This window comes from Pongo pygmaeus, chromosome 8 (assembly GCF_028885625.2).
Source record: "Pongo pygmaeus isolate AG05252 chromosome 8, NHGRI_mPonPyg2-v2.0_pri, whole genome shotgun sequence".
NCBI classification, from domain to species: Eukaryota; Metazoa; Chordata; class Mammalia; order Primates; family Hominidae; genus Pongo; species Pongo pygmaeus.
In genome coordinates, this window is record NC_072381.2 from 3,111,111 (window position 1) to 3,138,455 (window position 27,345).

At 49.4% G+C, this 27,345-nt stretch overlaps 1 protein-coding gene and 1 long non-coding RNA gene across 5 annotated transcripts in view; both read left to right on the plus strand.

The window, feature by feature from the left end:
* The first annotated feature begins 216 nt into the window (after window positions 1–216).
* The window catches only part of PFKP (phosphofructokinase, platelet), a 68,428-nt gene continuing 41,299 nt past the window's right edge, over window positions 217–27,345 (plus strand). Inside the window, exons 1-2 of one of the 4 annotated variants that reach the window (XM_054436918.2) lie at window positions 217–713; window positions 15,184–15,257. In XM_054436918.2, coding sequence (XP_054292893.1) covers window positions 602–713; window positions 15,184–15,257 — 186 coding nt within the window. In that variant the 5' untranslated portion in view covers window positions 217–601. The remainder of the gene's footprint in view (window positions 714–15,183; window positions 15,258–27,345) is intronic. The other 3 variants (XM_054436917.1, XM_054436920.2, XM_054436919.2) reach the window with 3 other exon arrangements.
* Window positions 847–2,753, plus strand: LOC134740136 (uncharacterized). Its single transcript, XR_010127371.1, has 2 exons — window positions 847–1,651; window positions 2,277–2,753. It is a non-coding gene; the product is annotated as an uncharacterized LOC134740136 (long non-coding RNA).

The following is a 27,345-nucleotide window of genomic DNA, read 5'->3' on the forward strand; positions in this document are numbered from 1 at the left end:
AGGTCGGGCCGAACGTACAGCAGCGCGCGTGTCCGTGGGGAGGGAGAGTCGTTCCGCCTCCCAGCCAGGCGCTCGCCCCCCACCCCCCCGAGATGCTCCCGGCGTTCTATCCCGCCCCGCCCTGGCGCTCCCCGCAAACGATGTGACCCCGCCCCCCTGCGGTGTCCCCTCCTCCGGACGCTGCCCTTGCCCCACCTGTGGCGCTCCCGTCATCTCTAGAGCCCCCAACCAGAGTCCTCCAGCCCACCCGCGAGGCTCGCGCACCTGCGACGCGGCTCCACCAGCAGGGACCCCGCCCACCTGTGGCGCTATCCCTGCCTCTGCCGCCTCCCCCACCGCTGGCGCGGCCCCCACCTACGACGACCCCCGCGTAGGTGCTCCTGCCCACACCCTCCCCGGCCCCGGCCCCTGCCCCTAGCCGCGCCCGCGCCCCCGCCCCCGCAGTCCCTCCCGTACGCTCGGGCCCCGCCCGTCACCGCCCATTGGCGCTGGGGCCGGGCGGGGGCGCGGGCTGGGCGGCGGTTCCGAGTCGGGCGCGCGCGGTAGGGTCCCCATTGCCTACTGCGCACCCGGACGAGCGGCTCCCCTCTGCCTCCTCGCCATGGACGTGGACGACTCCCGGGCCCCCAAGGGCTCCTTGCGGAAGTTCCTGGAGCACCTCTCCGGGGCCGGCAAGGCCATCGGCGTGCTGACCAGCGGCGGGGATGCTCAAGGTGCGCGCCTCCCTCCCGGCGGCGAGGGAGGGACAGACGGAGCTGGGGAGAACCGGGCGAAGGCAATGGGGGGACCAGAGAGAAGAGGGGGGAAGCGATGGGGGGGACCCGGGGAAAGGTGGGGAAGCGATGGGGAGAACCGGGGAGAAGAGCGGGGAAGCGATGGGGAGAACCGGGAAGAAGCCCGCGCCCGGAAGCGGCAGGGGTACCTGCGGGGCGGCATGAGCCGGCGAGGTAGCCCCGGGGTCCTTGCCGGGTCGGGTGGGGGAGGAAGGGACATGGCGGTAGGAACCTCCATCCGGAAGATCAGTGAGCTTTCCACCTCCGGTTTATGTTTTAAATTGATCCTGGCAGAGGGAGTCGCCTGGAGCGCCCTCGGGGGTCGTTCTGCCTCTGAGCTGTAGGACGGGGCGGGGAATCCCCTCCGAAGCGTGGGTACAGCGCGATCACTTCCTAAGTGCTCCCCTGACCCCCAACTCCGCCCCACGCCACCCCCTAGAATGTCGAGGAAGAAACGGCTGGGTCCCCGCGCGCCTCCTGTCGCCTCGTTCCCCGCGCGGCGTGGGCGGGGTCCCGGCTGCTGCAATGCGGGACACGGCGGGGGTGCGCGGGGTTCCCGCCTGGCGTCTCCGGGGCGGTCCGGCAGCCCCTCGCGTTTCCGCAGGGAGATTTTAAAAAAGGGTTTCCTGCGCTCGCATGTGCTGTCGCCTTCCGGCTCGTGACAAAACCGAAAACCAAAATGGGTCCCAGGCCCTCCCCGCCAGCCTCCGCAGACGGGAAGGATCAGGAAGCGGGGACTCCGGGATGTCAGCGGCGCCGCGGCGCCGGCTCCGGGCTTCCCTGCCCTGCAATGTGGAAGCTGCTCTCTAGGAGGGGGCCGAGGCTCGGCCCACGGACGCGGACGCGCTGGGAGGATATTTAACATTGAAGAGCGGAAGGTGGCGGAGACTCGGCGCGCCCCAGGCCCCGGGTGCACGTGGGGGCGCCGGTGCCCGGACCGTGGAGCGTCCCGATCCATACAATCCCTGGCGGGTAGATCGGCGCTTCCCAGGCGAACGCAACCTGGGAGCCTTAGAGATCGCTCAGGCTGGAGACGCGGCGCGCCCCGAGCTGGGTTTTGATTTTTATTTTCCCGGTTCCTCCCGCCGTAGATGCGTGGAAAGGCCCGGATGGCGGATTTCCTCCCGTTTTGGGGACCGCGCACTGCACAGGGATGGAGCGGGGATGCGCCCCTCGCCCACGGCGCCGGTGACCTTCCCTTCGCCCTTGAGCGCGTGGAGCGGGCGCGGGTGCCGCAGGTTGAGGAGCTGTAGGCGCCGCCCCGCCCGCCGCGAGCGCCTACGTGATGCCCGGCCCGTCGTCTCCACGTGCCCCGGCCCCGACACCCGTGCGCCGCGCGTTCCCCGGCCCGCAGCGCAGCCTCCCCAGGCCCAGCGCCCCCCGCGGGAGACCCGGGTGGCAGCGCCAGGCCCCGCCCCGCAGCCCGCCCCCCAGCGCCCCTGGGAAGTGCTCTGGCGTTAGCATTCCAGTAAAAGGACCCCAACATCAGCGTTCCTCCTGCAGGGTTGGGTTCTCAGAGAAAGAAAACGTGATGCAGAAGAGGCTGGGATTGGAGAAACAGGAGAGTGAAGTGGAAATAGCCTGGCCTGCGTGACTTAAACCGGCCCGGAGATGTGCGGGTACGAATGGAGCCGCCTTGGGGTCGGGATAGGACCCAGAGTGGCTTCTCAGTCAAAGGCCTTCAGCAGCAGAGGGAGCACCTTGAGTGACCTTACCTGGGCCGCCAAAGACAAGAAACCTTTGGCACAGGAAGAGGAACTGATCTCTGGAAGCCACCAGGGCGGGTGGAAAGTCAGGGTTTCAAGGTTATTTTGGAATTTAGGTGCTGTGGGCCCTACACGGTGGATCATGCTTGTCATCCCGGTGCTTTGGGAGGCCGAGACAGGAGGATCGCTTGAGCCGAGGAGTTCCAGAGCAGCCTGGGCAACATAGTGAGACTCTGTGTCTACAAAAAAATAAAAAAGAAAGAAAAAAAACTAAGATGCTGTATGTATTGGAAAATATTTATGGGTCATTCTTTTGAGCTCCGTGTCCAAAAGCTTGCTAAAATGCGTGGGAGTTTGTGTACAGGCATGTGAGATTAGAATACATTGGCACAATCGCGGTGTTCTCTGTTACCCTGATTTTGCCACCTGGGAGGAGTTAGACATATTGAAGGTTAGTAAGTCCACGCCTTTTCTCTTCTGGGGAAAAAGGTATTTTGGAAACCAGTATTACGTGGGAACGCGGCTTGGTTGGTGCAGCCTCAGGTTAATGGGAGACAGCTGCCCTCAGCTCTGCAAGTGGCATCAAATATGGTGGCCTCGAGCCCACGTGGGTCACACCTGGGCTGTCCCAGGGGAAGCCCGCCATGGCGGGTCGCCTGGGCATTTTTTCCCTGGCAGAGCTGAAGTCACAATTTTTTTGTAGACTCTGTAAAGAGCTTTACCCTTCCGCGATATGATCTTGAACCTGTTGGAGCGTTTGGACGCATTTCTTTGAAGGAAGTTCACCTCCAGATGTGCTCAGAGGGCCTGGTCTTAGCTGCCACAGATTTACAAACCCTTACAGTAAGTAGGTTATTCCTTGAGAATTTATCTGTGTGCCCCCATTCTTTTACCATTTTATTCTGATTCTATATTAGTACTTGATTTTCTCTGACATAGAAGACTATTGCTTGTAGCTAGAGATGAGAGAGCACATTCACATTCACGTATTAATTTCAGGGGAATTTTCTGTCAGATGTGAAATTATGGTAAAATTCCATATATTAAGATGACCATAGCTACCATTTGTTGAAAACATTTTGTATTCTAGGAGCTTTACACTTCTTATCTCCAAGCCTAAATACATGATCCCAAGAGAGGCATGTCCTCATTTTGGAAGTGGGGAGAAAGACTCACAAAGAAAAGTAAGTTAGGTAAGGGCATGAGGTGCATACGTGATTGTGATAGGAGCAAAACAGATCTTAATCCCAAATATTGTACTGTCCCGTAGACCACGAAGAGTACTTATGTCTGGCTGTGTCACCCAGGCTGGAGTGTAGTGGTGCCATCATAGCTCACTGCAGCCTCAAACTCCTGGGCTCAAGTGATCCTCCTGCCTCAGCCTTCTGAGTAGCTGAGAAGACAGGAATGCACCATCATGACCAGCTAATTTTTATTATTATTATTATTATTATTTTTGTAGAGACAGGATCTCACTATGCTGCCGAGACTGGCCTTGAACTCCTGGCCTCCTCTAGTGATCCTCCTGCCTTGGCCTCCCAAAGAGCTGGGACTATAGACAAGAGCCATCATGTCAGGCCTCCGCCATCTCCACCATGTTTTTCAGGGGCCTTTCTTGGTGAAGCTGCTTAATCTAGTTAATGCTCAAAAGTGAGCAAAACCTGACTTGCCCAAAATTACACAGATACTCTTTGGGTGGTTTTGTTAGGGGAACGGAAAATGCCTTTTTATAGTGATAGGAGTCCAGGTTGCAAAAGTGATATTATGTGATGGGCTGCTTTTTCTTCCCTCAGTAGAGTGTATATTATTTAATTATAAGATACAATTGAAAATCTCTTTTCTATATTCCTGACTCCCTGGGCCTTGAATGAAGAAAGTATTTCTCAGGCTGTTTGTTTGTTTTTTCTACTTCTTTGGATATCTTCTGTCTCAGGCTGTTTTTTTTTGTTTTGTTTTGTTTTCTTTTCTTTTCTTTTCTTCTGCCTCTTTGTGTATCTTCTGTTGTCCCAAGACATGTCTGGAAACTTAAATTGATTTTCACTCAACCTAAAATAAGCTCCATAGCTCTGAATGGCGGACTTACCATGACTAAGTCCCCACTGCCACAGAACACTGTGCCACACACCAAGAGTGACTCATTGTCTTAGTCACAGGTTGTGGCTTCTGCAGGGCCTGGTGCCTGGTGGAGCTGAGTGTACTGGGAAGTCCAGGTGCATCCTTAGGGTAGGCTGGATGCGAAAGCTGTGTCCTTTTTGCCTGTGGTGAGGTGCACATCAATACAGTATTTATAGAAAGTCCACATAAATTGACTAAGTACAAACCTTTCCAATCCTAGTGAGAATAACTAGCGTTAGTGACTCTTTGTTATGTGGCAGGCCCTCAGTGATTCTGGGCAATGACTTATCCCCACTTTACACATGAGCAAGGGGCGCCTGAGGTGCACTGGCTTCCTTGAGTTCACAGAGCTCCATGGTGGGGCCGGGCCCTGTGGCTGCAGCACAGATGTTCAGGGCTGCACGTACCTGCGTCTTCACTGGTGTCTTTCCTGCGCCCAGCACCATGCCTGGCGCTTGGCAGGAACGCAAGTGTTTGCTGCCTGCCTCCCGCCTGGAATCTCCACTGAGGAGCAGGAAACCAGGGGTTCTAGCTGTCTTCTTCATTCATGAAGTCCTTTAGAGGAATTCAACCCTCTCTAATTAAAAATATCCAATATCCTCAGGTCAGTATGTGTAAACTGTTAAGACTTCAAGATTAGAACCTTAAAACCGAAGTCAGAAGTGTGAGGTTTCAGTTGACTGGACGTGCATTAGGTCAATGACACACATATTTATTGGACACCAGGCTTGAGCCCCACATGGGCACCTTTGGTGTCTGAAGCAATGCTGGCTTCAGAGCCCAGTAGGGTGGAAGGGGAAACTGAGAACAGTGCCATTTTGCCTCCTGCAGCTCTGGGCCCCTTACCTTCCTGTGCACACACATTCTTTGATGGGATCTTTTAAGTGTAAAGTGCAGTAATTAATTTTGCAAAAATTACTGGGTCTGGGAGGCAGTGTGTTGGAATGATGGTGTCACCCTGTGGCACAGTGGGAGATTTGTGTAACGGCATCATTTTCTGTGAATGCAGACCATTTTGTGTGCCATACTCGAATGACCCTTCGAAGCTAGACATTTTGTCATCTTTCAAAAGAAGCATGTTTTCCCCCTTGGTTACAGAAAGCTAAAAGCTTTTGATACAGGACTCCAGCCTTTTATCAGGGAGAATTAGGGCTCGTTAAATAAGCTCTACCAATCGGATGGGCCATCAGAAGCAATTAAAATTAGAAAGGTGAAGATACGGTAATGTGGTCAGGGCAAACATCAGGATACCAGATTGCACGTTCACAATGGCGTTTCAGCAAAGAATGTGCGGGTGAATATAGAACAGAGGGCCGTATGTCAGTAGGTTGGGTTCCGTTTTGTGTTTCTTTTCCACAAGCCCTTTCTGGTGTTGTGTTTTTGTTTATTAGAGAGTAGCTGCCCAAAGGCTGCAGTTTCCCTCCCCACTCCTCGGTTCTCTCCGTCTTCACCCCCAACTCCCAGTCCTGTGTTTGGAATTACAGTCATTGTGCTTGTCAGGAAGAGGCAGCCAGACACATGGCAGACCAGAGCACTGAGAGGCAGGGACTTATTTATAGGTCCTGGCCCTGGCCCTGCTGTCTCGAGTGCTGAGATAGGGTCTCTATGTTTTCTTCTGCAGAATGGAGGCATCACTAAGTCTCTGTCTCCTCTCCCTGTCTCTGTCTTCCCTCCCCTCTTCCCTAACACACATCCACAGTGAAAGTGTTCAGGACGCAAAAGAGAATAGGCTGGACTGTGCTGGGACCCCCAACCCCAGGGCCCATGCCTCTGTGTGCCCAGCCTCTGTGTGCCCAGAGACGCCTGGGGCAGCCTGCTGAGGTGTAGATCCTGACTGTGGGTCTGAGTGAGGCTCCGACTTTCATGGGGAGGGCGCCGGTGCTGCTGGTCCCCCTGGGGCCAGTGGGGTGGTTTGCAAATTGGGCAGATCAGCTTCTCCACTTCTCCAGGTTTCTCCAACGTGAGATGCTCCCAGGAGTCCCATGGGATTGTTTTCTGACTTTGGCCAGGATTTTGACAGAGAAGATTCATTAATATAGGACCACTTGTCTAAACGTACATATGTAAATGATCTGATCCAAAGTTTGCTGAATGGAAAATGATTAAAAGGGTGGCATGCAGTAGCCTCGGGGAGTCAGTCCTTCATATCTTTTCAGCTGTGTCTTACTATGATTAAGATTTTTTTCTGTGTGTGTGGTTTTTTTTTTTTTTTGAAATGGGGTCTCGCCCTGTTGCCCAGCCTGGAGTGCAGTGGCTTGATCTCGGCTCACTGCAACTTCCGCCTTGTGGGTTCAAGCGATTTTCCTGTCCCAGCCTCCCAAGTAGCTGGGATTACAGGCATGCGCCACCATGCCCACCTGATTTTTTTTGTATCGTTAGTAGAGATGGTGTTTCACCGTGTTGGTCAGGCTGGTCTCGAACTCCTGACCTCAAGTGATCCACCTGCCTTGGCCTCCCAAAGTGCTGGGATTACAGGCTTGAGCCACTGCACCCAGCCTTATTTCTGTGTTTCTGTAATCATTGTGCATGTTAATGGACCACCTTGGGTGAGTCAGGGCAGGATTTTGGCAAAAGAACCAGGCCCTTTCCGCCTGGAGCTCTCACTCCTGCGGTGAGGCGCAGGTACCATGTGCCTGTAGCCTGACCTGAGAATAAAAGCTCCTGTCAATGATGAGTTCATGTCCTTTGTAGGGACATGGATGAAATTGGAAATCATCATTCTCAGTAAACTATCGCAAGAACAAAAAACCAAACACCGCATATTCTCACTCATAGGTGGGAATTGAACAATGAGAACACATGGACACAGGAAGGGGAACATCACACTCTGGGGACTGTTCTGGGGTGGGGGGAGCGGGGAGGGATAGCACTGGAAGATATACCTAATGCTAAATGATGAGTTAGTGGGTGCAGCACACCAGCATGGCACATGTATACGTATGTAACTAACCTGCACATTGTGCACATGTACCCTAAAACTTAAAGTATAATAATAAAAAAAAAGAAGAAAAGAAAAGCTCCTGTCTTATGAAAGGGCCCAGGGGAACCTCTGGTTGGGGCCCTTTGACCTGACCTGATAGTGAGGGAGGAGTCCGTAGAGGAGAGAGTGGCCCAGTGGAGGACTTTGGCTTTGCCTTGGGTGAACTGGGAAGCAGGTGGAGGGAAGCAGACTGACTGTCTCCGATAAGGGTGGCTTTGTGGAGAGGAGAGGGGAGGCCATGAGTTTAGGGACTCACAAGGAGCAGGCCACAGATGGAAGGTTATGGGGTGGGGCACGTGGCAGGGCAGCCCTGTGCCCACAGACACATCCCACCAAGGGGACCCAGAGACTTGAGTGTGTCAGGGCGTGGGGTAAATGGACACTCAGCTATTACAGCTGGAAGGCAGAGCATGTGAGCTGCAACAGACACAGGCAGGTGGGGGTTAAAGGAGAATATTCATAGCAGTGCTTAGAATAGCAAAAAGTGGGAAAACTAGCAAAAAACTATCAATAGGAGATTAATTAATTCCATTATGGCACCTGGAATGTGCCGAGACCAGCTCGGTCTGGGAGACGCTAACCCAGCGGCACTAGAGGAATTAAAGACACACACACAGAAGTATAGAGGTGTGAAGTGGGAAATCAGGGGTCTCACAGCCTTCAGAGCTGAGAGCCCAGAACAGAGATTTACTGACATATTTATTAACAGCAAGTCAGTCATCAGCACTGTTTCTATAGATATCAAATTAACTAAAAGTATCCCTTATGGGAAATGAAGGGATGGGCTGAATTAAAGGAATAGGTTGGGCTAGTTAACTGCAGCAGGAGCATGTCCTTAAGGCACAGATTGCTCATGCTATTGTTTGTGGCTTAAGAATGCCTTTAAGCAGTTTTCCGCCCTGGGTGGGCCAGGTGCTCCTTGCCCTCATTCCCGTCAACCCACAACCTTCCAGCTTGAGCATTAGGGCCATTATGCACATGTTACAGTGCTGCAGAGATTTTGTTTATGGCCAGTTTTGGGGCCAGTTTATGGCCAGATTTTGGGGGGCCTGCTCCCAACAGAATGGAAGGAATTTTTGTCAGTGTTTAATGAGGAGCTTTGTGCTGGTCGAAAGTCAAGAGGTACACAGTATACTCGAGGGCAGTATTGAAGAGTAGATTCCAGAGCAGCTTTCCCCCTGGAGCTAGTGGGGCAGTTTGCAAATCCAGGCAGATCAGCTTCTTGGAGGTTTCTCTAACGGGAGAATCTCCCAGGAGTGAGGCTTGCATGTGGGTGGCCTGTGTTATATATGCCATTTTAAATGATCTAGTTGCCACATTAAAGAAAGGCGGGGTGGGGGGCCGGGAGTGGGGGACACTGGGTGCCATGACTCACGTCTGTAATCCCAGCACTTTGGGAGCCCAAGGCAGGTGGATCACTTGAGCCCAGGAGTTTGAGGCCAGCCTGGGCAACATGGCGAGACCTAGTCTCTACAAAAAATACAAAACAATTAGTCGGGCCTGGTGGTGCACACCTACAGTCCCAGCCCCGTGGGAGATTGAGGTGGGATGATTGCCTGAGCCCAGGAGTTGGAGGCTGCAGTGAGCTGTGACTGCACCAGTTCACTCCAGCCTGGGCAACAGAGTGAGACCCTATCTCAAAAAAAAAAAAGTAAAAAATTGGTAAGAGCAAAAACTATATTTTATATTCAACCCACTATTTTGATAATCAATTATTGTATTGATTATTAATATTTTACACCATTTTCCATACTAAGTATTTGAAACCCAGTGTATAAAGAAGCTTAAAGCACATCTCCATGTGAACGGGACGCACGTGGCCAGCAGCTTCTCTGAGGGACAGTGTGGTCACAGCGATGGGTGGCGTGTGCTGCCTGTATTTAGAAGGTCCCCATGTGGGTGTTTCTGTGAAGGCTCTGAGGAATGTGCACGGGAGGGCCACACTGTCCCAGCCATGCAGAGGACCCTGGAGTGTAGCACGCTGCCGCCACGCCCCCACACCAGCCCCTCTGCTGCCTGAGCTCTTTCCCAGATGTCCACTTGGCTAACCTCCCTCACCTTCTTCCCTTTCCTTCTTTCTCCAGACGTCACTCTCAGGCAGGTCTGCAGGCTCTCCGATTGTCAATGGCAGCCCCTCCCTGTCCTCCACACCCTTAACACCCCCAACCCCACTTGTTATTTTTCTCCTTAGCACTTATGGCCATCCATCCATGGGCATCGTGCATTTGTTCACTGTATTTCTTGCTTTCGGTTCTCTCCTGATCGGAACAAGCTCCGCCAGGACCAGAGGCTTCCCGTCTTGTCACCAATGCATCCACCCGAAGCCCGGCAGAGGTGGCGCTTGGGGCACCCGAGCTGGACAGTGGGCTGGTGGTTGAGTGAAGAGCCCTACAGATTTATCTCAAGCCCTCCCCTGACCCTACTAGAAGACACGGTGGTCTGCACAGTCCAGGAGGTCAGAGAGGCCCCCCGGCTCGACGACTTTGAACCGGCAGGGTTGGGGAGGGAACAGCACCTTGACAGAATCCCCCTTTGTCATCCCACCTCCCCATGCCTACAGAATCCCTACATTATCAAAGGAAAGACCCCTAGAAGGAGCTTTGGCAGCAGGAGTGAGATCAGCGTGGTGTAAGCTCATTTTCTAACAAACCAGCAGGAGGAGTCGGCAAACTGACTTTATTTCTCAAAAAGAATGTATGCATTGAAATTAACAAGTGAGTGATCAGGAGTGTGGGAAAATTCAGGAAAAGCGGTTCAGTGCTGTGAGAGGGGGCGAGGCAGGGAGCTTTATTACTCCAGACAACGGAGGAGGTAAAAGGATAGACCCAGATTATTTCATTAGCGTTCATCTATTCTTTACTTTTTTTTGAGACGGAATCTCACTCTGTCACCAGGCTGGAGTGCAGTGGTGCAATCTCAGCTCACTGCAAGCTCCGCCTCCCAGGTTCAAGCGATTCTCCTGCCTCAGCCTCCCAAGTAGCTGGGACTACAGGCACCTGCCACCATGCCCGGCTAATTTTTTTTTGTATTTTTAGTAGAGACGGGGTTTCACCCTGTTAGCCAGGATGGTCTTGATCTCCTGACCTCGTGATCCGCCCGCCTTGGCCTCCCAAAGTGCTGGGATTACAGGTGTGAGCCATCGCGCCCGGCCTATTCCTTACTTTTTTTTAAAAAATGCAATTTAGATTTTATCAGAGCAGAATCCCAGGAAGCTGAGATTTGTAAACTGGGAAATCCAGCTCCTCCAAGTAGCCAGGAAATAAGGATGACCTAAGTCATGCTTGCTAGGCCCTGGTGTGGGCTGAGGATGACTCTGACTCAAGGAAGAAGCCGTCTTGTGACCCTCTTACCTGCACTGGTTTAGTAAGAAGCTATTAAAAAGTATGCCATATGAAGAAAGTGATTTAATAATTGGTCAGAGTAATGACCAGATATTTCCTATGAAACCACTCCCTCATTATCTCCAACTTTATTTTTGGTTCTCATGACAAGATTATCACTTCCCTGAAAACTGGGGTTTTTGCAAATTATGAAGAGGTGATTTTCCAAATGTTAAGGTTCTTCTTTGGTAGGAAGACATTGTTTTCTCCTGGAAATCCTTGGGTTGGGCTCCCAAAACCAAAACAAAATGAGATGGATTAGCCCCAGGATGCCTGAGCTATTCGGACAATCTGTGGCTTGAGTGTGGAGTGAAAGACTCTGAAACTGCCCTTTGTCCCTTAATGGCTGTGTGCCAGGGCCCACGGACAGCCCTAAGGAAATGGTGAAACAGGTAACCGTTTACCCGTGAGGCCGAAAGCCCACATTGTGAGGCTGTGAAAGCCCTCATTGCAGGTGTGCACGTCTGCCCGCATTGCAGTTGTGTACGTCTTCGTCCCTGTCCTGTGGGTGACAGCCCACCAGTAAATGCTGGTGTATTTCCCCCTTGCTTTTCATCCACCAGTGTTCTTCTCCCTCCAGACCCCTCACTGAATGTTCCTCAGGTTTCACCTTGCAAAGCCCAGCAGGAGGCAGCTGATTTGCAGTCCTCACCGTTCTTGCAGTCCTCACCGTTCAGAAGTTCAGAGGGAGGGCTTAGAACCAAACAGGCTCCACTCCCAGGCAATTAAATGAGCATCTGGCCTCAGCAGGCATTATTTTCCTTCAAGTTCCCATTGGTGACTCTAAGGCACAGGCATTGTAATAGAGGAAATTAGGAAGGCTTGAAAGTTAAAATGAAATAAGACTAGGGTTTACACTGCAGCTTGGCCGCTTACTGATGTTGTTACCTTCCAGTAATCAGTTTATCCCCCTCAGAGCCTCAGCTTCTCATCCCTCCAGGGAGGTGTCAGGAGCTCTGCGGGCTTCCTGTGAGAATCAGCCAGGCCAGGGCTCTGGCTGTGGGTGTGCAGTCAGCAAGGGATGTCCTACTGGGCCCCACCGAGTGCTGCCAGCCCCTGAGCTCAAGGAGGACACATGAATAAAAGCCCTTTGCAATGTAGGTTTCCATCCCACCAATGCATAAGTGAATAGAAGTCCTTTCAGGACCTAGAATTGTGTATCTTTAAAAGTGTGGTGCCCCCATCACCTGGAAATTGCTAGAAATGCAAGTTCCCAGGCTCCCTCTTCACCTGTGAAACGCTGGGGGCGGCCCAGCTACCTGGGGGTGCCGCGGCCGCTGATGGTGAGCTCCTGCTGTGGGGTGGTGTCACTGTTCTTTCCAGGGGAGTGCAGGTGAACCCAGGGGTGGGGGTGGGGAGAATCCAGCAGGGACTTCAGCAACTGAGTTTAGTGCTGGGGTGCGTTTTTACTCTGCACAGGAGTCTCCTGAGGTCACCTTGTGTATCATGTCCAGCTTTTTTTTTTTCTGAGACAGAGTCTTGCTCTGTCACCTAGGCTGGAGTGCAGTGGCGTGATCTCGGCTCGCTGCAAGCTCCACTTCCCAGGTTCACGCCATTCTCCTGCCTCAGCCTCTGGAGTAGCTGGGACTATAGGCGCCCGCCACCACACCTGGCTAATTTTTTGTATTTTTAGTAGAGACGGGGTTTCATCATGTTAGTCAGGATGGTCTCGATCTCCTGACCTCGTGATCTGCCCACCTTGGCCTCCCAAAGTGCTGGGATTAGAGGTGTGAGCCACCGCGCCCAGCCTCATGTCCAGCTTTTAAGAATTTTATTCCTTCTGCTATATCTTTCCACTTAACATTTTCTAAAATCCCCGACTTCTTCATCATTCCTTTATGAAAGACCGGTGGGAACGAGGTCTTCAGAGAGCAGGGGGGGAAGAGGAGCAGGGGTGAGGGGCCGCCACTGGGTCTTAGTTGTGCTCCTGCATCACCTGCTTCCCAGTGTCGGCACGGGCTGTGTTTGATGGTTAATTCATCCATTAGAGTGACCATAGCATAAGGTCCTGGAACCAGAGGCATGCGTCGATGCTTGGAGTTGAAGAGTCCAGGCACTGCTGAGCCCGGCCATGGGACACATGGGCGAGGACCTCCCACAGGTGTGAGGCCAAGGGGGCGGGAGGCTCTGTCCTGCCAGGAATAAATGGAATCAGGTGGGAGGCAAGCCAGGCCCTTTTCCTGGGAGGTGCCAGAGCCGAGGAGGAGAGGAGGAGGAAGAGCGTCCCAGCAAGAGCGCTGGTGGGACTGCCACCAAGGTTCAGGAACAGGAGCCTCCGAATGCTGCCAGACAGGTGGGAGGTCCCTGGGGCATGGCCGGGAGCTCAGGGGAACTTGGGTTTTCTTTCCGTAGCCCTGGTAACCTGGAGGAACGCGGTCATATTCGTGCTTTAGAAGAGAACATTGAAACTGGTATGGAAAACATCTCAGACATAGTGTCAAAGTGTAGAAAGAAATAACAAGTGTGAAACTCGCACAGCCCGGCAGCAAGGCACCGGCCCCATACCCAGCTCTCCAAGGGGGTGGGGCTCATGTGGCCGTTACTTCATTTGTGTTTTTTCTAAACAAGAAGAATATATTCATAAATTATTTGTGTAAAAGCAAACAAAAGAGAAAAAGCTGTTGTAATCCTTCTGGCCACAGTGTGGCTCATGTCAGAGGGAGTCAGGGATTCGGGGGCAGTGTTGGGAGCAGGGGTCAGTTGTATGGGCAGGAGCCAGCAAGGGTGTCAGCAGCATTCAGCGCCAGCGACAGAGAAGAAAGTTGTGCTGTTCGGCAAGAGAGAGGTTACAGTGGGAGGAGGAAATAATCAGGGTGAGATGACCTGCATTTTGAAATGCTGAGTTTGTTCTTGAGAGATGGCCACTAGTTAATCAGCAGGTCATTCGAATTCTTTGCTATAAGCTAGGTTTGAATATAAAGTAAATAAGAATACGTAATATATATATGCATACATATACATACATGTTAGATATATAGTAAACATGCATTTACCTCTAAAATATGTATCCCCAAGGTTTTTCAGCCGAATAGATATTCTCATTCAGAATTGTCAACTTTCAGAGGCAATGGTGACTCCAGCATCGCCAACCTGGCCCAGTGTAATTGAAGATTCTTCTAAGCATCTTCTGAGCCAGTCACCATCCAAGTGCGCATAGCCTGCCTCTGTCACAGATGCCCCTGCAGGACCACAGTCCTTTCATTTGTGGTTTATTGACTGGAAACATCACTGGTTTCATGGCCCACGAACTGCAGCATCTTTAGTTCTGACAGCTGTTTCTGAAATTTAACTTTGCGGAGAAGGAAGCTTGGTGCTCTCAGGTGTGTTTGGGAGTAAAGGCACTGAAGGCTCAGGTGCTCCTCATCCTTAAGCAGCAGCGCTGCATGGCTGTGGGTGCGGCCCTAGTGCCTTTTCACTCCTCTCCCAATGGGCCTGAGCTCATTAGCCACGACAGCAAGACAGACCCTCCAGGCCCAGAGGTGGTTCCGAGACACTAGTGGCTTCAGCTCCCCCAAATCCAGCAGCAGTGGAGAGCTCGATGAAGGCTAACAGACTTATGATACATTGTAAGCAGACTTATATGATGATACATTGTAAGCAGACTTATATGATACATTGTAAACAGACTTATATTGTAAACAGACCTACATGATGATACATTGTAAACAGACTTATATGATGATACATTGTATAACACTGTTCTTCTCAAGGGGGGCCCCCCTTTATCTTCATGAGGTATGGTTATTTGTAACATGCTGGTTTATTTTAACTTTACTGATAATAAAATTGCATGACTTGTTTTCTGTTGAAGTCCATTGCCTTTTTTTTTTTTTTTTTTACAGTGGTAGTGATGCAATAATCCATTTTTCATCTCCTCAAATCACACACACACATAGAATTTGGCTAGCTGCAGACAAACGCCTATTCTGTACTTCGTTTTGCAGTTGGATGGAGTGGCCTACAAATTCGTACCAAGTCCAGGCAGTGATGTTTTGAACTGAAAGTACCCTGGGCTCTTTGATTCGCCTGGGCATGGGGGCACCTTGTGTTACATTGGCTGTTTCTTTTAGTCCTTACCCTAATCCCAGAGGAGTGTGTGTACCCATTTCTCATATTAGGAGATGAGGCATTGAGAGGTTACGAAACGGACCCATGGTCGTGGGTAATTAGCGGCAGAGCCAGAATTGCCCCGGGCTCTTAAGTGACTCTTGCTCCTGTTTCCACTGCAGGTATGAACGCTGCCGTCCGTGCCGTGGTGCGCATGGGTATCTACGTGGGGGCCAAGGTGTACTTCATCTATGAGGTCAGTGTCTGCCCCTTGCCCCCTGCCGCTCTTCCTTCCACCTGCCCAGAGCCCTGCAGTCACCGGTGCTCACTCACCCCTGCCTCCTCCTGTCGAGCACAGCCCAAGAGGTGGGCAGGGGAGCCAGGTCCTGCCAGCCAGTGCCCTTCCTCAGCCCACAGAAGCCCCTGGTGGGGGCTGTTTACATAGGCTGTGCCCCCTAGTCTGCAGGGACAAATGCCTGGTCTGCAAGTTTTTTGTTAGACAAGGGGAGAAAGGAGATGAGAGGGAGCCCAAAAAGCCATTTTCTTTTTTCTTTTTTAGACAGAATCTTGCTCTGTTGTCCAGGCTGGAGTGCAGAGGCATGATTTTGGCTCACTGCAACCTCCCAGGTTCAAGCAATTTTCTGCCTCAGCCTCATGAGTAGATGGAATTACAGGTGCCCGCCACCACACCCAGCTAATTTTTTGTATTTTTAGTAGAGAAGGGGTCTCACTATGTTGGCCAGGCTGGTCTCAGAGTCCTGTCCTCAAACTATCCACCCGCCTTGGCCTACCAAAGGTTTGGTATTACAGACATGAGCCACTGTGCCCGGCCACAAAAGGCCATTTTGATATCAACTTCCTAGTGTTGATTTATAGGATTAGAAATCAACCAATGATCTCCAATTGGTTGTATTGGTTGATTGGTTATATTTGTCTGAGGCTCTTACTGCTGTAGAAGTGATTTATTAATTTCCAGTGTAGGCTGAATTTGAATACACATTTAGGGAAATGAGGAAAAACAGCCACTTTGAGCTTTTCATCATTCATGTAAAGTGGAAACGATGCCTAGTGTCTGCTGATGTGTTAAATAGCAGGAGTGACTCCCTGTCTGCCGCTTTTGAAGTCCTGGCAACTTAAGACTAAAAAGTATTTGAAAGGAAGGCACCAATATAGTTTGGATCACAGTATTGATTTCAGAAATTATTAGGAAAAATATTTAATGTTTAAATTTATAAAACATAGCTTTAAAAATGAGAAGGTATTTTTGTAAATCACGTAATGCCTCCAAAATGGCTATTAGTGTTTTAGTCTGATTTCTCTCAGTATGATGTATGCAAAACACCAGAAGGAAACACACACATTAGGAAAAGTATAGCAAACACGTTCTGTATACTGTGTTTTTTGTTTATGATTATGTCATGACTTTTCACTACGTAGGTTCCACGACTGTTGCTTTAATTTATTTTATTTTATTTTTTGAGAGAAATCTCACTTTTATCGCCCAGGCTTGAGTGCAATGGCTTGATCTTGGCTCACTGCAACCTCCACCTCCCTGGTTCAAACAATTCTCCTGCCTCTGCCTCCCAAGTAGCTGGGATTAAGGTGCCTGCCACCATGCCCAGCTAATTTTTGTGTTTTTTAGTAGAGATGGGGTTTCACCACGTTGGCCAGGCTGGTCTCGAACTCCTGACCTCAGGTGATCTGCCCACCTCGGCCTCCCAAAGTGCTGGGATTACAGGTGTGAGCCGCCGCGCCCGGCCAACTGTTGCTTTAAATGTCAACATACTGTCTCATTGAATTGATGTCTCATCATTTATGATGGACCCTGTATTCCACCATTCCTGTGGTATTGCACTATTTAGCTTTTTCCCCATTTTTTAAGCTATTGTAACACTGCGAGATCTATGTTAATATTCAAAGCGATTTGATGTTTTGTATTATTTAATACCTTGGTCCTAATATCAGGCACTGACTGAGCTAAAAGGGACAGTCATCATGATGGCTTGGGATGCTTCTTGCCTAAGTGATTCCTGAAACCTGTCCAGCCTCATCCCAGCCCTGCGCAGGAAAGGTGGTGCACTAGCTCCCCATGACGATGCTGTGTGCCGCTGTGTGTGGCGGCCTTCTGAGCACTGGCAGGATTCCCCTGTCTGCTTTCTAAGCCCTTTTTCCCTTTGGTGAAATGGTTGCTGCTATTATCCTTTGCTCATTTGTCTGTGTATCCATTTGTTTATCATTTGCTGGAAAGAGGTTTTGTTGTTGTTTTCTGTTTTTTGTTTGCTTTTATTAAATTAAACTGGTTATGTGGTTATTGTTTGTATTTATGCGATTTGGGCGGTTTTAACGGTGGGTCTAGCTGTAGCATTCCCAGGCTGCTGCTGTTATCACTTTACATTTGGGTCTCTTTAAGGTCAGATTGCCCTCCTGAGTTTCCCTGCCTGGGCCCTGGCCCCGGCGGCGGCTGCCCCTTGCTCAGGGATGTGGAATGAGCACAGTCGGTCTCTAGCACAGTCCTCCATCCCCTCCCCTGGAGAGTCCTCCATCCCCTCCCCAGGAGAGTCCTCCATCCCCTCCCCAGGGGAGTCCTCCATCCCCTCCCCAGGGGAGTCCTCCACCCCCTCCCCAGCACAGTCCTCCACCCCCTCCCCAGCAGAGTCCTTCACCCCCACTCCCCAGCAATCCTCCACCCCCTCCCCAGCACAGTCCTCCACCCCCTCCCCAGCACAGTCCTCCACCCCCTCCCCAGCACAGTCCTCCACCCTCCTCTCCAGCACAGTCCTCCACACTTACCAGTGTTTGGGGGCGTTTGTTGATTGTCCCATTATTGAAAGGATTGCCCCTGGAATGTACTGGGGAGAGGCCAGTGATGCCACTGCACATCCTATGATGGACAGGACCACACCCCACAAAGAATGGTCCAGACCCAAACGTTGGCAGAAACAAGGCCGAGGGACCCTGCACTAAACCAAGGGCACATTGTGTTTGGTTTGAATGTTGTTAGTTGGGGAGGGGTTGGGGGAGTGAGGCCGAGGGGAGTGTGAGCGCCTAATCTTGGATGCAGTCCCTAGCCCACTTTAATCTCTCTTGATGTAAGGGTTGTGTTTTTGTGGCGGTTGTCAGGTGTCTGATTTTTATTGGTCATCGTGTGCTGTAGTCGCTTGTCTGTTTCCTGGTGGGATTCAGATGTCCTCAGACCTATGCCTGTCTGCATGGTATGTACCAGAATTAAGGAGTTGGTATGGAACACACTGGGAGGCCTACCCCAGAGGCCCTGGGCTTTCTCTGCTGTTTGTTTGTTTGTTTTTGAGACAGTCTTGTCCTGTGTCGCCCAGGCTGGAGTGCAGTGGTGTGATCTCGGCTCACTGCAACCTCCACCTCCCAGGTTCAAGCGATTCTCCTGCCTCAGCCTCCTGAGTAGCTGGAATTACGGGCCTGGCTAATTTTTGTATTTTAGATAGAGACAGGGTTTCACCATGTTGGCCAGGCTGGTCTTGAACTTCTGACCTCAAGTGATCCGCCCGCCTTGGCCTCCCAAAGTGCTGGGATTACAGGAGCCCGGCTTGGAGGCCCTGGGCTTTATTTGGAGGTAAACCCCATATGTTCTCTCTGTCTCAGCTGGGAGGGCTGGGGCTCTGAGGTCCATCCGTGTGACTCCATGGCCGCAGGTGCTGTCTGGACGAGGTCTGGACAACCTCGTCCGATGGGGACAGCGCCTCTTCCTGCCCCTTCCCCCGGGTTCTGACTCTGACATCTCATTTCCTTTAGGGAAATTCAAGGAACTTCTGCAATTCTTCTGCTGAGATGTGGCCAAAATGAATCCTTGTGTGCAAATGGTGTTTTGGGGGAATTCTAATTTTTCTGATAACTTTTATAGTAAGTGGCACCTTCGAAGCTGTCTAGGAGCAGAGCTGAATGGACTATTTATGAATTTTGGCACAAAGAATGATCAGGCTTTTGGAATTATCTTACTGAGGGAGATAGGAGCAGCCTGGGGATCGACTCATTTGAGCCCAAATTGCCTCTCTGGCACCCTCCCCACCCACCCCAGAAGGTGGGAAATCCTAGTGAACGGATCCAGTTCTTCACCTCCCTCCAGGGGTAGCCCGGGCATCAGCCTACCTCTGGGCGTCTTGGGAACATAAATTCTCATGGACCCTCAGACCGCCAGGACTTTGTATGAGTGGTGGGTTCTATATCCAGTTGTAGCAATAAATGTTGAATCCATTTAGGGTATCATCATTTTGCTGTTACAGATGGAAAAATCCTGTATCTTTAATTCTTTTTTTTTTTTTTACATTATACTTTAAGTTTTAGGGTACATGTGCACAATGTGCAGGTTTGTTACATATGTATACATGTGCCATGTTGGTGTGCTGTACCCATTAACTCATCATTTACATTAGGTATATCTCCTAATGCTATCCCTCCCCCCACCCCCCACCCCATGACAGGCCCCAGTGTGTGATGTTCCCTTTCCTGTGTCCAAGCATTCTCATTGTTCAATTCCCACCTATGAGTGAGAACATGCGGTATTTGGTTTTTTGTCCTTGTGATAGTTTGCTGAGAATGATGGTTTCCAGCTTCACCCATGTCCCTACAAAGGACATGAACTCATCCTTTTTTATGGCTGCATAGTATTCCATGGTGTATATGTGCCACATTTTCTTAATCCAGTCTATCATTGATGGACATTTGGGTTGGTTCCAAGTCTTTAAGATAGAAAACACACTAAAATCTGTGAGTGTTTTCCTAACTGGGCAGCAAAGACCCGGCTGACCTGGAGTGCGTTGCCTGGGGGTGATCCCGTCACCCAGCCGAGGTGACGGCTCCCACCTCTCTCTGCAGGGGTGGGTTTGATGCCACGCACTCCCGAGGGCCCAGAGTATGGGTGCGGTAGCACACACTGCTTTTTAAAACATTTTTTATTTTTAATTATTATGGATACATAATAGTTGTACCTATTTATGGGGTACATGTGATTTTTTAAAATTTATTTTATTGAAGTAAAATATGCATATATCATTTACCGTCTTTACTATTTGTGGGCATAGAGTTCAGTAATAATAAATATATTTATAGTCTTTTCTTCCCTTTTATCCTTTGTTTTCCCCACCCCTCCCCTTCCATACCTCTGATAATTGCAGTTCTCGTCTCTATGAGATCAACTCCGTTAGCTCCCACGTATGAGTGAGAACAGGCAATGTTTCTCTTTTTATGCTTGGCTTATTTCTTATTTATTTTTCAATACAGAGTTTTCCTCTGTTGCCCAGGCTGGAGTGCAATGGCGCAGTCTTGGCTCACTGCAACCTCTGCCTCCCGGGTTCAAGCTATTCTCCTGCCTCAGCCTCCTGAGTAGCTGGGATTACAGGCACCCACCCCCACGCCTGGCTAATTTTTCTTATTTTTAGTAGAGATGGGGTTTCACCATGTTGGCCAGGCTGGTCTCAAACTCCTGACCTCTGGTGATCCTGCCCTCCTGGGCCTCCCAAAGTGCCGGGATTACAAGCATGAACCACCACACCCATATGCCTGGTTTATTTCACTTAACAGTAAAGCACTTTCATCCCCGTTGCCACAAATGACGGGGTTTTCTCCTTTATGGGTGAACGGTGTTGTGTTGTGGGCGTGCACCATGTTTTCTTTGTCCATTTATCCACTGACGGGTGCTGAGGCTGATTCCACACTGGGCTGTTGTGATCGGGAGTGAATGTAGGAGTGCAGAGGTCTCTTGTTCCCGATTCCCTTTCTCGGGATATATACTCAGCAGCAGGGCTGCTGGCTCGTGGGGGAGTTCCATGCGTTTCATCTTCTCATACAAGCATGCGATGCATCATGATAAAATCAGGGTAAGTAGCATATCCATCACCTCAAGAACAATCATTTCTTTATGTTAGGAACATTCCAATTTTACTCTTTTAGTTATTTTGAAACATTATACATTATTATGTATATATTATTATACATTATGTATAATATGAATTATATATGTATTATACATATTATATACAGTGTTATACATTATGTATAACATTATTATACATTATTAACTGTAGTTGCTCCATAGTGTCACTCATCCCTGGATTTTATTCCTTCTATCTCAAACTGTTTTTTACCCATTAACCATCCTTCTTTACACCCCCGCTTCCTTCTGCTTTTCCCAGCCTCTGGTAACCATCATTCTGTTTTCCGTCTCCACGAAATCAGTTCTAACTCCGTCTTCATGTGATCAATTTTTTATTTAAGCTTTAACGTATGAGTAAGAGCTTGCTGTATTTGTCTTTCTGTGCCTGGCTTATTTCACCTAATTTCTGCCTGTTCCATCCATGTTGCTCAGAATGACAGGATTCATTCTCTTTTATTGGCTGAATAATATTCCGTTGTGTATCAAGATGTGGAATCAGTCTAAGTGACCATTAGTGGGTGAGAGGATAAAATGTGGTGTATATATGCAATGGAATATTTTTCAGCCATAAAAAAGCCTGCTTTTTAAAATCCTAAGCCTTCTGAGTCCTGGCGTGCCTCTCAGTCCTAGGTTTTGGGTGAGCCATCGTGGGCCTGCAGGACGTACTCCAGTGACCGTGGACGCATAAATCAACCTTTCGTTTCTGTGTGTTCATCTGTGCAGTAGAAATGGTGTTTGCCCTCCTGTCTCCCTGGGAGAAAGGACTTGGAAAAGTCTTGAGACTAACGGGGCAGAGGCGCTGTTTGTCTGCTTGTCAGGGATGAGATGCACGTGCCTTTGACTCCATGGGTGTGTGGCCAGGTGGGGAAACGGGGTCCGCACCTGAACACATCTATTCATAGATGGCTCTGCATTGAAGAGGCCCAGGCCCCTCCCTGGCCTACTCTCTGCATCATACCCACAGTCTGGGCTTCTCTCTGAGTCTCGGGGCTACGGCATCTGGGGCTGGGCAATTCTTGGTGGGGGCTCCTTTGAACCACAGGATGCTGAGCAGCACCCCTGTGTCCACCTACCCCATAGTCACGACAGTCAAAGATGTCCTTACAGTATCTCCAACATCGGCGAATGTCCTATGGGGGGAAAATCACTCTTTTGGGGGACCACTGTTCTAGACCTATTTGGGCTCAAATTGAGAGGATATTATGTTTTATTTTTTTAAGCATGACTCAGTAATTTATCCAACAGATTTTTTCACCTATACTCTAGTTTCTAACCTAGAGCTCTCTAGGTTACCAACAGACCAGGACAGTTAAACAGGTTACTATTAATTAAAGGGGTTTGTTTTTTCCTTTAATAGTGCATGCATGAAGAAAGTATTAACCTGGGAACAGTGGCGTTTCTGCTGAAAGCCTGGCCTTGATGGACGGAGCTCTGCTGTCTGGCCGCTGCGTGCGCTCCTATAAACCGGGGCCAAGCCTACATGTGAGGCATGCCAAGCCTTGGGCTCCGTGCCAGGGAGACTCGGGGAGGGTTTGCCAGTTAACCCATTCCTTTCTACCTGGTGAACCAATTATTGGTTCTTTCTTTTTTCTCTTAAGCTAAGGTTTTTCCTTAGAAGCCTACAACTGTCTTTAGCTTCTTGGAGATGATGATACTAAGTATATCAGATGCTTTGACCCAAAGGCCGTGCCCAGGGTAAACTACCCTGGCTCTGGTGGGTCAAAACCAAGCTGGGGCGAGTCAGTTGGTTAATCCAGGGCTGCCACTGTGGCTGCAGAAAACAGTCGGCTCCTTGCATTTGGTTTCATTCATGAATTTCATATCTTGTTGTTGAATATTCTTCTGCAGATTTAAACAATTGTTCATATTATTATAGCTCTTCAAATATGACTCACTTAAGATTCTTGCCGAGCACCGTGGCTCATACTTGTAGTCCCAGTACTTTGGGAGGCTGAGGCGGATGGATCATTTGAGGTCAGGAGTTAAAGACCAGCCTGGCCAACATGACGAAACTCCATCTCTACTAAAAACACAACAGGTAGCTGGGCGTGGTGTAATCCTTGGAAGGCTGAGGCTTGAACTCAGGAGGTGGAGGTTGCAGTGAGCCTAGATTGCGCCACTGCATTCCAGCCTGGGTGACAGAGTGAGACTGTGTCAAAAAAGAAAAAGAAAAAAGTCTTGTATCTTAATTTTTTGTTTGTTTTAAAGTTTGGTTCTGCTCTGGATAGCTGTTTGTAAACAATATCAGAGCTGTCTTTGTCATAGTCCACACCCTAAAGAAAGGCTAGGAATAATTCTGATCATTTTATCAGCTAGTTTTTTCCATGATTAAAAACAACACATTCAAAAGGTGTCAGATAAGTGATACCTTTTTATGTTGAAAGGATAAGGGGTGTTGGAACAGCATCAGCATCCAGCCTCTGGTCTTCCCAGATGTGCTGCCATGGAGCCTGTGCCACCCGACCCCCACCACCGGCCCCCAAGCTCAGCTCAGGTGCCTGAGGGTCTCTATCTCCCCACGCCTCCTGGTCAGCAGCCCTGTTCCTGCACCCAGACTGGCCAACCCTTCTGAGCTTGAAATATCAGCATGTGATCTTAGCTTCCCTTGTTTCAGCCCTGAGCATTACAGCTTGACTTACTATACCAATAAACAAACCATTAACTTATCAATGAATTGATTGGCATCATGCTTCCCTTCCTTAGTTGGTCTTGTGGAGGTAGAGAGGAGGATGATAGATAGCAGAGTCTGGGAAGGGGGTGTGGACAGGAGGGGATGCAGAGAGGTAGACGGTTTCAAACATACGCTTAGATAGAAGGAGTAAGTTCCAGTGTTGATAGCGGAGTAGGCTGGCTGTGTTAGCAATAGCATATTGTATTAATGTATTTCAGAGCAGCTGGGGGAAGAGGACTGGAAATGTTCTGAATGGGTTGACGTTAAAAATACCCAGGGTGACGGACACCCCAGGACCCTAATTTGGTCATTACAGGTTCTGTGTGTGCAACAAATACTCACATGTACCCCACAAATATGTAAAATTATATGTGTCAATAAAATTGAAAAAATATGGGAAAAAAACCTTTCCTTTCCTGATAGAAACCCTTCATTCTTCATTTGCCATAGGAAATATTTCTTTTGGGATAAAATGAAGCTCCTGCTTTTACAATTTTTAAAGTGAGAAATCTCACACTTGTGACCCAAAATAAACACCTTTTCCCCAGAAATGCTGGTGCTCCCCTATCTGAGGAAGGGGGTGTGGGGTACCTCTCCTAATCTGGAGGATGCCTGAGCTCCTGGGATGTGTGGATGGGGGTAGGGGGGTGGCCACGGAAGCCTGAGCTCCTGCTCCTGGGATGTGTGGAAGGGGGTGACCACGGAAGCCTGAGCTCCTGCTCCTGGGATGTGTGGAAGGGGCTGGCCGTGGAAACTAGTTGGCAAGACAAAGAACAGGTGACAGCATTGGCCCTGACTTCTGGGGCTGTGTCTGATTTTTTGTTTTTAAATCTCTGTCTCACCCCTCCCATCCCTGACTGTCGCCCCCACCTTCCCCCAACACTGTTGAAAGACCAAGCAAGGTTGTCCACATCCCATTCAGTCACATCTCTTTGATGTTTTAAACATAACTGTTTCTGCCCGTTAACTTTCTTGAAGTGAAAACTACTCAACCACTCCATTTCTGTCTAAAAATAAGTGACGCTTGAGCACAGCACTGTGCAGTTTCTTACGTGTAGCTGTGCCCGACCTGACTCTACAGGGTCTTTACCAGAGCCCATGCCTTCCACTAACAAGCGTGCGTGCTCACCGAGCTGGCTGACTCCCAGAAGGCCTGTTCAGGTGGCCTCGTTCTGCTCTGCACTCCCTGCCTATCGTTGGAACATTGTCCAACAAAATCGACACACCCGGAGTGATGATAACCACAGGAACAAGCATTATCTTTTATTACGTGTGTATATGCCAGCCACGTCCCATGCTGAATTCTTCATGTATGATCTGCCTTCATCCCACCACCATTTACACCATTGTCTGTGGCTTCAGACAATCTAGTTTCAGTCAACATTTCAAACTGCAGCAGAAGAGCACCGTCTCCCTTCACCACCGCCTCCACACCACTGTGGTCAGCTGAATGAGCCTCAAGGGGGGGTTTTGCTGTAAGGTCACCGCCGGGCCAGTGCTTGGGGACCATCTCTCTACAGGGGAGGAAGGGCGACAGGCCTCACTCCTGCTGGGGCTGTTGGTTGTACAACTTACCTGGAATTGTTCACTCTTAGCTTTGGCTTAAAGAAATCTGTGATGCCAGAGGGCTAAATACATCATGCTGTTGCATTATTGGTCTTCCAAAGAAGCAAGTGCAGGACCACATGATGGTGTGTCGTGTTCTAACCTATTTTAGAATTTTACAGTTGACTGAGTCTCCCAAGAAGAAATCCTGAGGCGCTCTATAGAAATTTTCTATCAAGTAATGAAATCAGTGAGGGTGCTTTGCTGGGGTGATTTGTAGGGTCTCTGGACAAGAGCGTTCCTTCAGAGTGTTGGGGAGGTGAGCAGGGCTTGGGATGTGTGTTGGCGAGGGGCTGTTTAATCTCAGGCTCTACCTCTGAATTTCCGAGAGACAGGATAAAGCCATGATTCCTGGCCTTTGAAAACCATTAACATAGTGAAATTCCTGCCGCCTCTCTTTCTTGCACACCTAGTTTGGAACGCTGGTGTTTCCTGAGTCTAAGCCTAGAGAGCCGTTCAGAGCTGACCTCTCTGCATGCTTGCTCTGAATTCTAGAAGTGAAATGCTTTAATTTATTAAGGAATGTTGTAGCTTTAGGTTCTGTGGGGGAGGGAAAAGGATTAAACTAGGGAAAGCTTGATTCTGTAGGAAACAAAAAAAATAGTATTTACTCAGAAGCAGCAAAGCCCCTAAATCTCTGAATGCAGTAACCGTGTCTGCAGGAAGCTGGTGATAACACTATCTGGAATACACTTTTAAAGTCTGTTATCTCTAGGAGCTTGTTTTCTTCTGGTAGTTGGAATGTTCACCATTTGGAGTTAGTTGAGTGAAGAATTCAGGAAATCAGATTGGAAAAAAGCATTATCCAGTTGAGAAGACACATGGGCCCATCCAACAAGCATTCTGAAAGAAAAAGCCTACTGCTGTAACACAACAATATAATTTCCCTTTGTCTGTAACTTTAAAAAAAAAAAATACATATGAGATGTCCGAGAAAGCCGCGCATAGGTGAACTAGCTTACTCCATTTATGATGGATTCGGCGATTGCCTAAAAGTTCTGGCCAAAACCACCTCTACACATAGAACGATCTCCTACATGGTTGGAAGGCTGTGGTTATTTAGACACAGCTCAAAACAATTTCGAATAAGTTAAAATGACTTCAGAGCCTGGGGCATGTTCTTAGATGTGATCGAATGACTCAACGTAAAAACTTCTGTCCGACGATGGATTCGATACAGCCAACAAGGAGCTCCAAGGTTCATCTTGTGAGTCAGAGTCAACAAGACGGAGAATGTGACGTTGGCCAAAAAACTGAGATAAGGTTAAAGGTTTTATGCTCTGTTTTTCCTATGTGAGTCATAAAACTGGCTTGGAAGGCAAATTCCAAAAGGGTGTTTTAGGAAACGTTCGGGCTTTGGCTGTAGTAAGATAAATATTCAGCCTTCTAAGAAGACTTCAAAAGAGAAAACTCATCTGAATTTCTACGTTGTAGTACGTTTGGGCAAAATGAGTCTTCCTAATTTAGTAATATCTTCCTTGTTGGTGAAAGACAGCTTGGAACTGTGGTTGGTAGTTACTTTTCACATGTTCCATGGGCATCGTGACTTTGCAAATTAAAGAATGAGTCATTTCCTAGCAACTTAGCTCACGCATGCACTAGACAGGGAGCTTCGGAAGTGGCACTCAGAAAGCCCTCCCTTATTATTTTTTAATTGCTTTCTTTGCCACATGCATCTATGCAACACAAAATAATGAAATTACTTTTAGAGAACATTTTACTTTTCAAAATGTGGTTTGCAGAGCAGTTTTCTTACTACTCTAGAAGCAAGAGGATGCGTTAACATGTTTGATTAAATCCATGTTTAAATTCTGGGAACTCATGTAGGGAAAGGAAATTGTATGGTTCCCACTATGGCATATTAACTAGTAAAATGCTGGGTGGCGGTTGACTTGGAAGCAGCGTCCGGGATAGCGCATGCTCCAGGAATACTCTGAAAGCTGATGCCGTTAGGGTTGCATGGTTGACTCCTGGGCCTGAGACGGCCTCAGGATGCTGCAGCAGCCTTGGTGGCATCCTCTTCAGCAGGGCGGCGGCTGGGACTGGCGCCTTCCCCTCAGTCTCTTTATTTACCAAAAAACTGCATGCACAGAAATGACAGCAGCAGCTCTGGGTATGGGAATTTAGGAGCTGTCTGTTTTCAGTTTTGCCGGAGCCCCAGGGTTA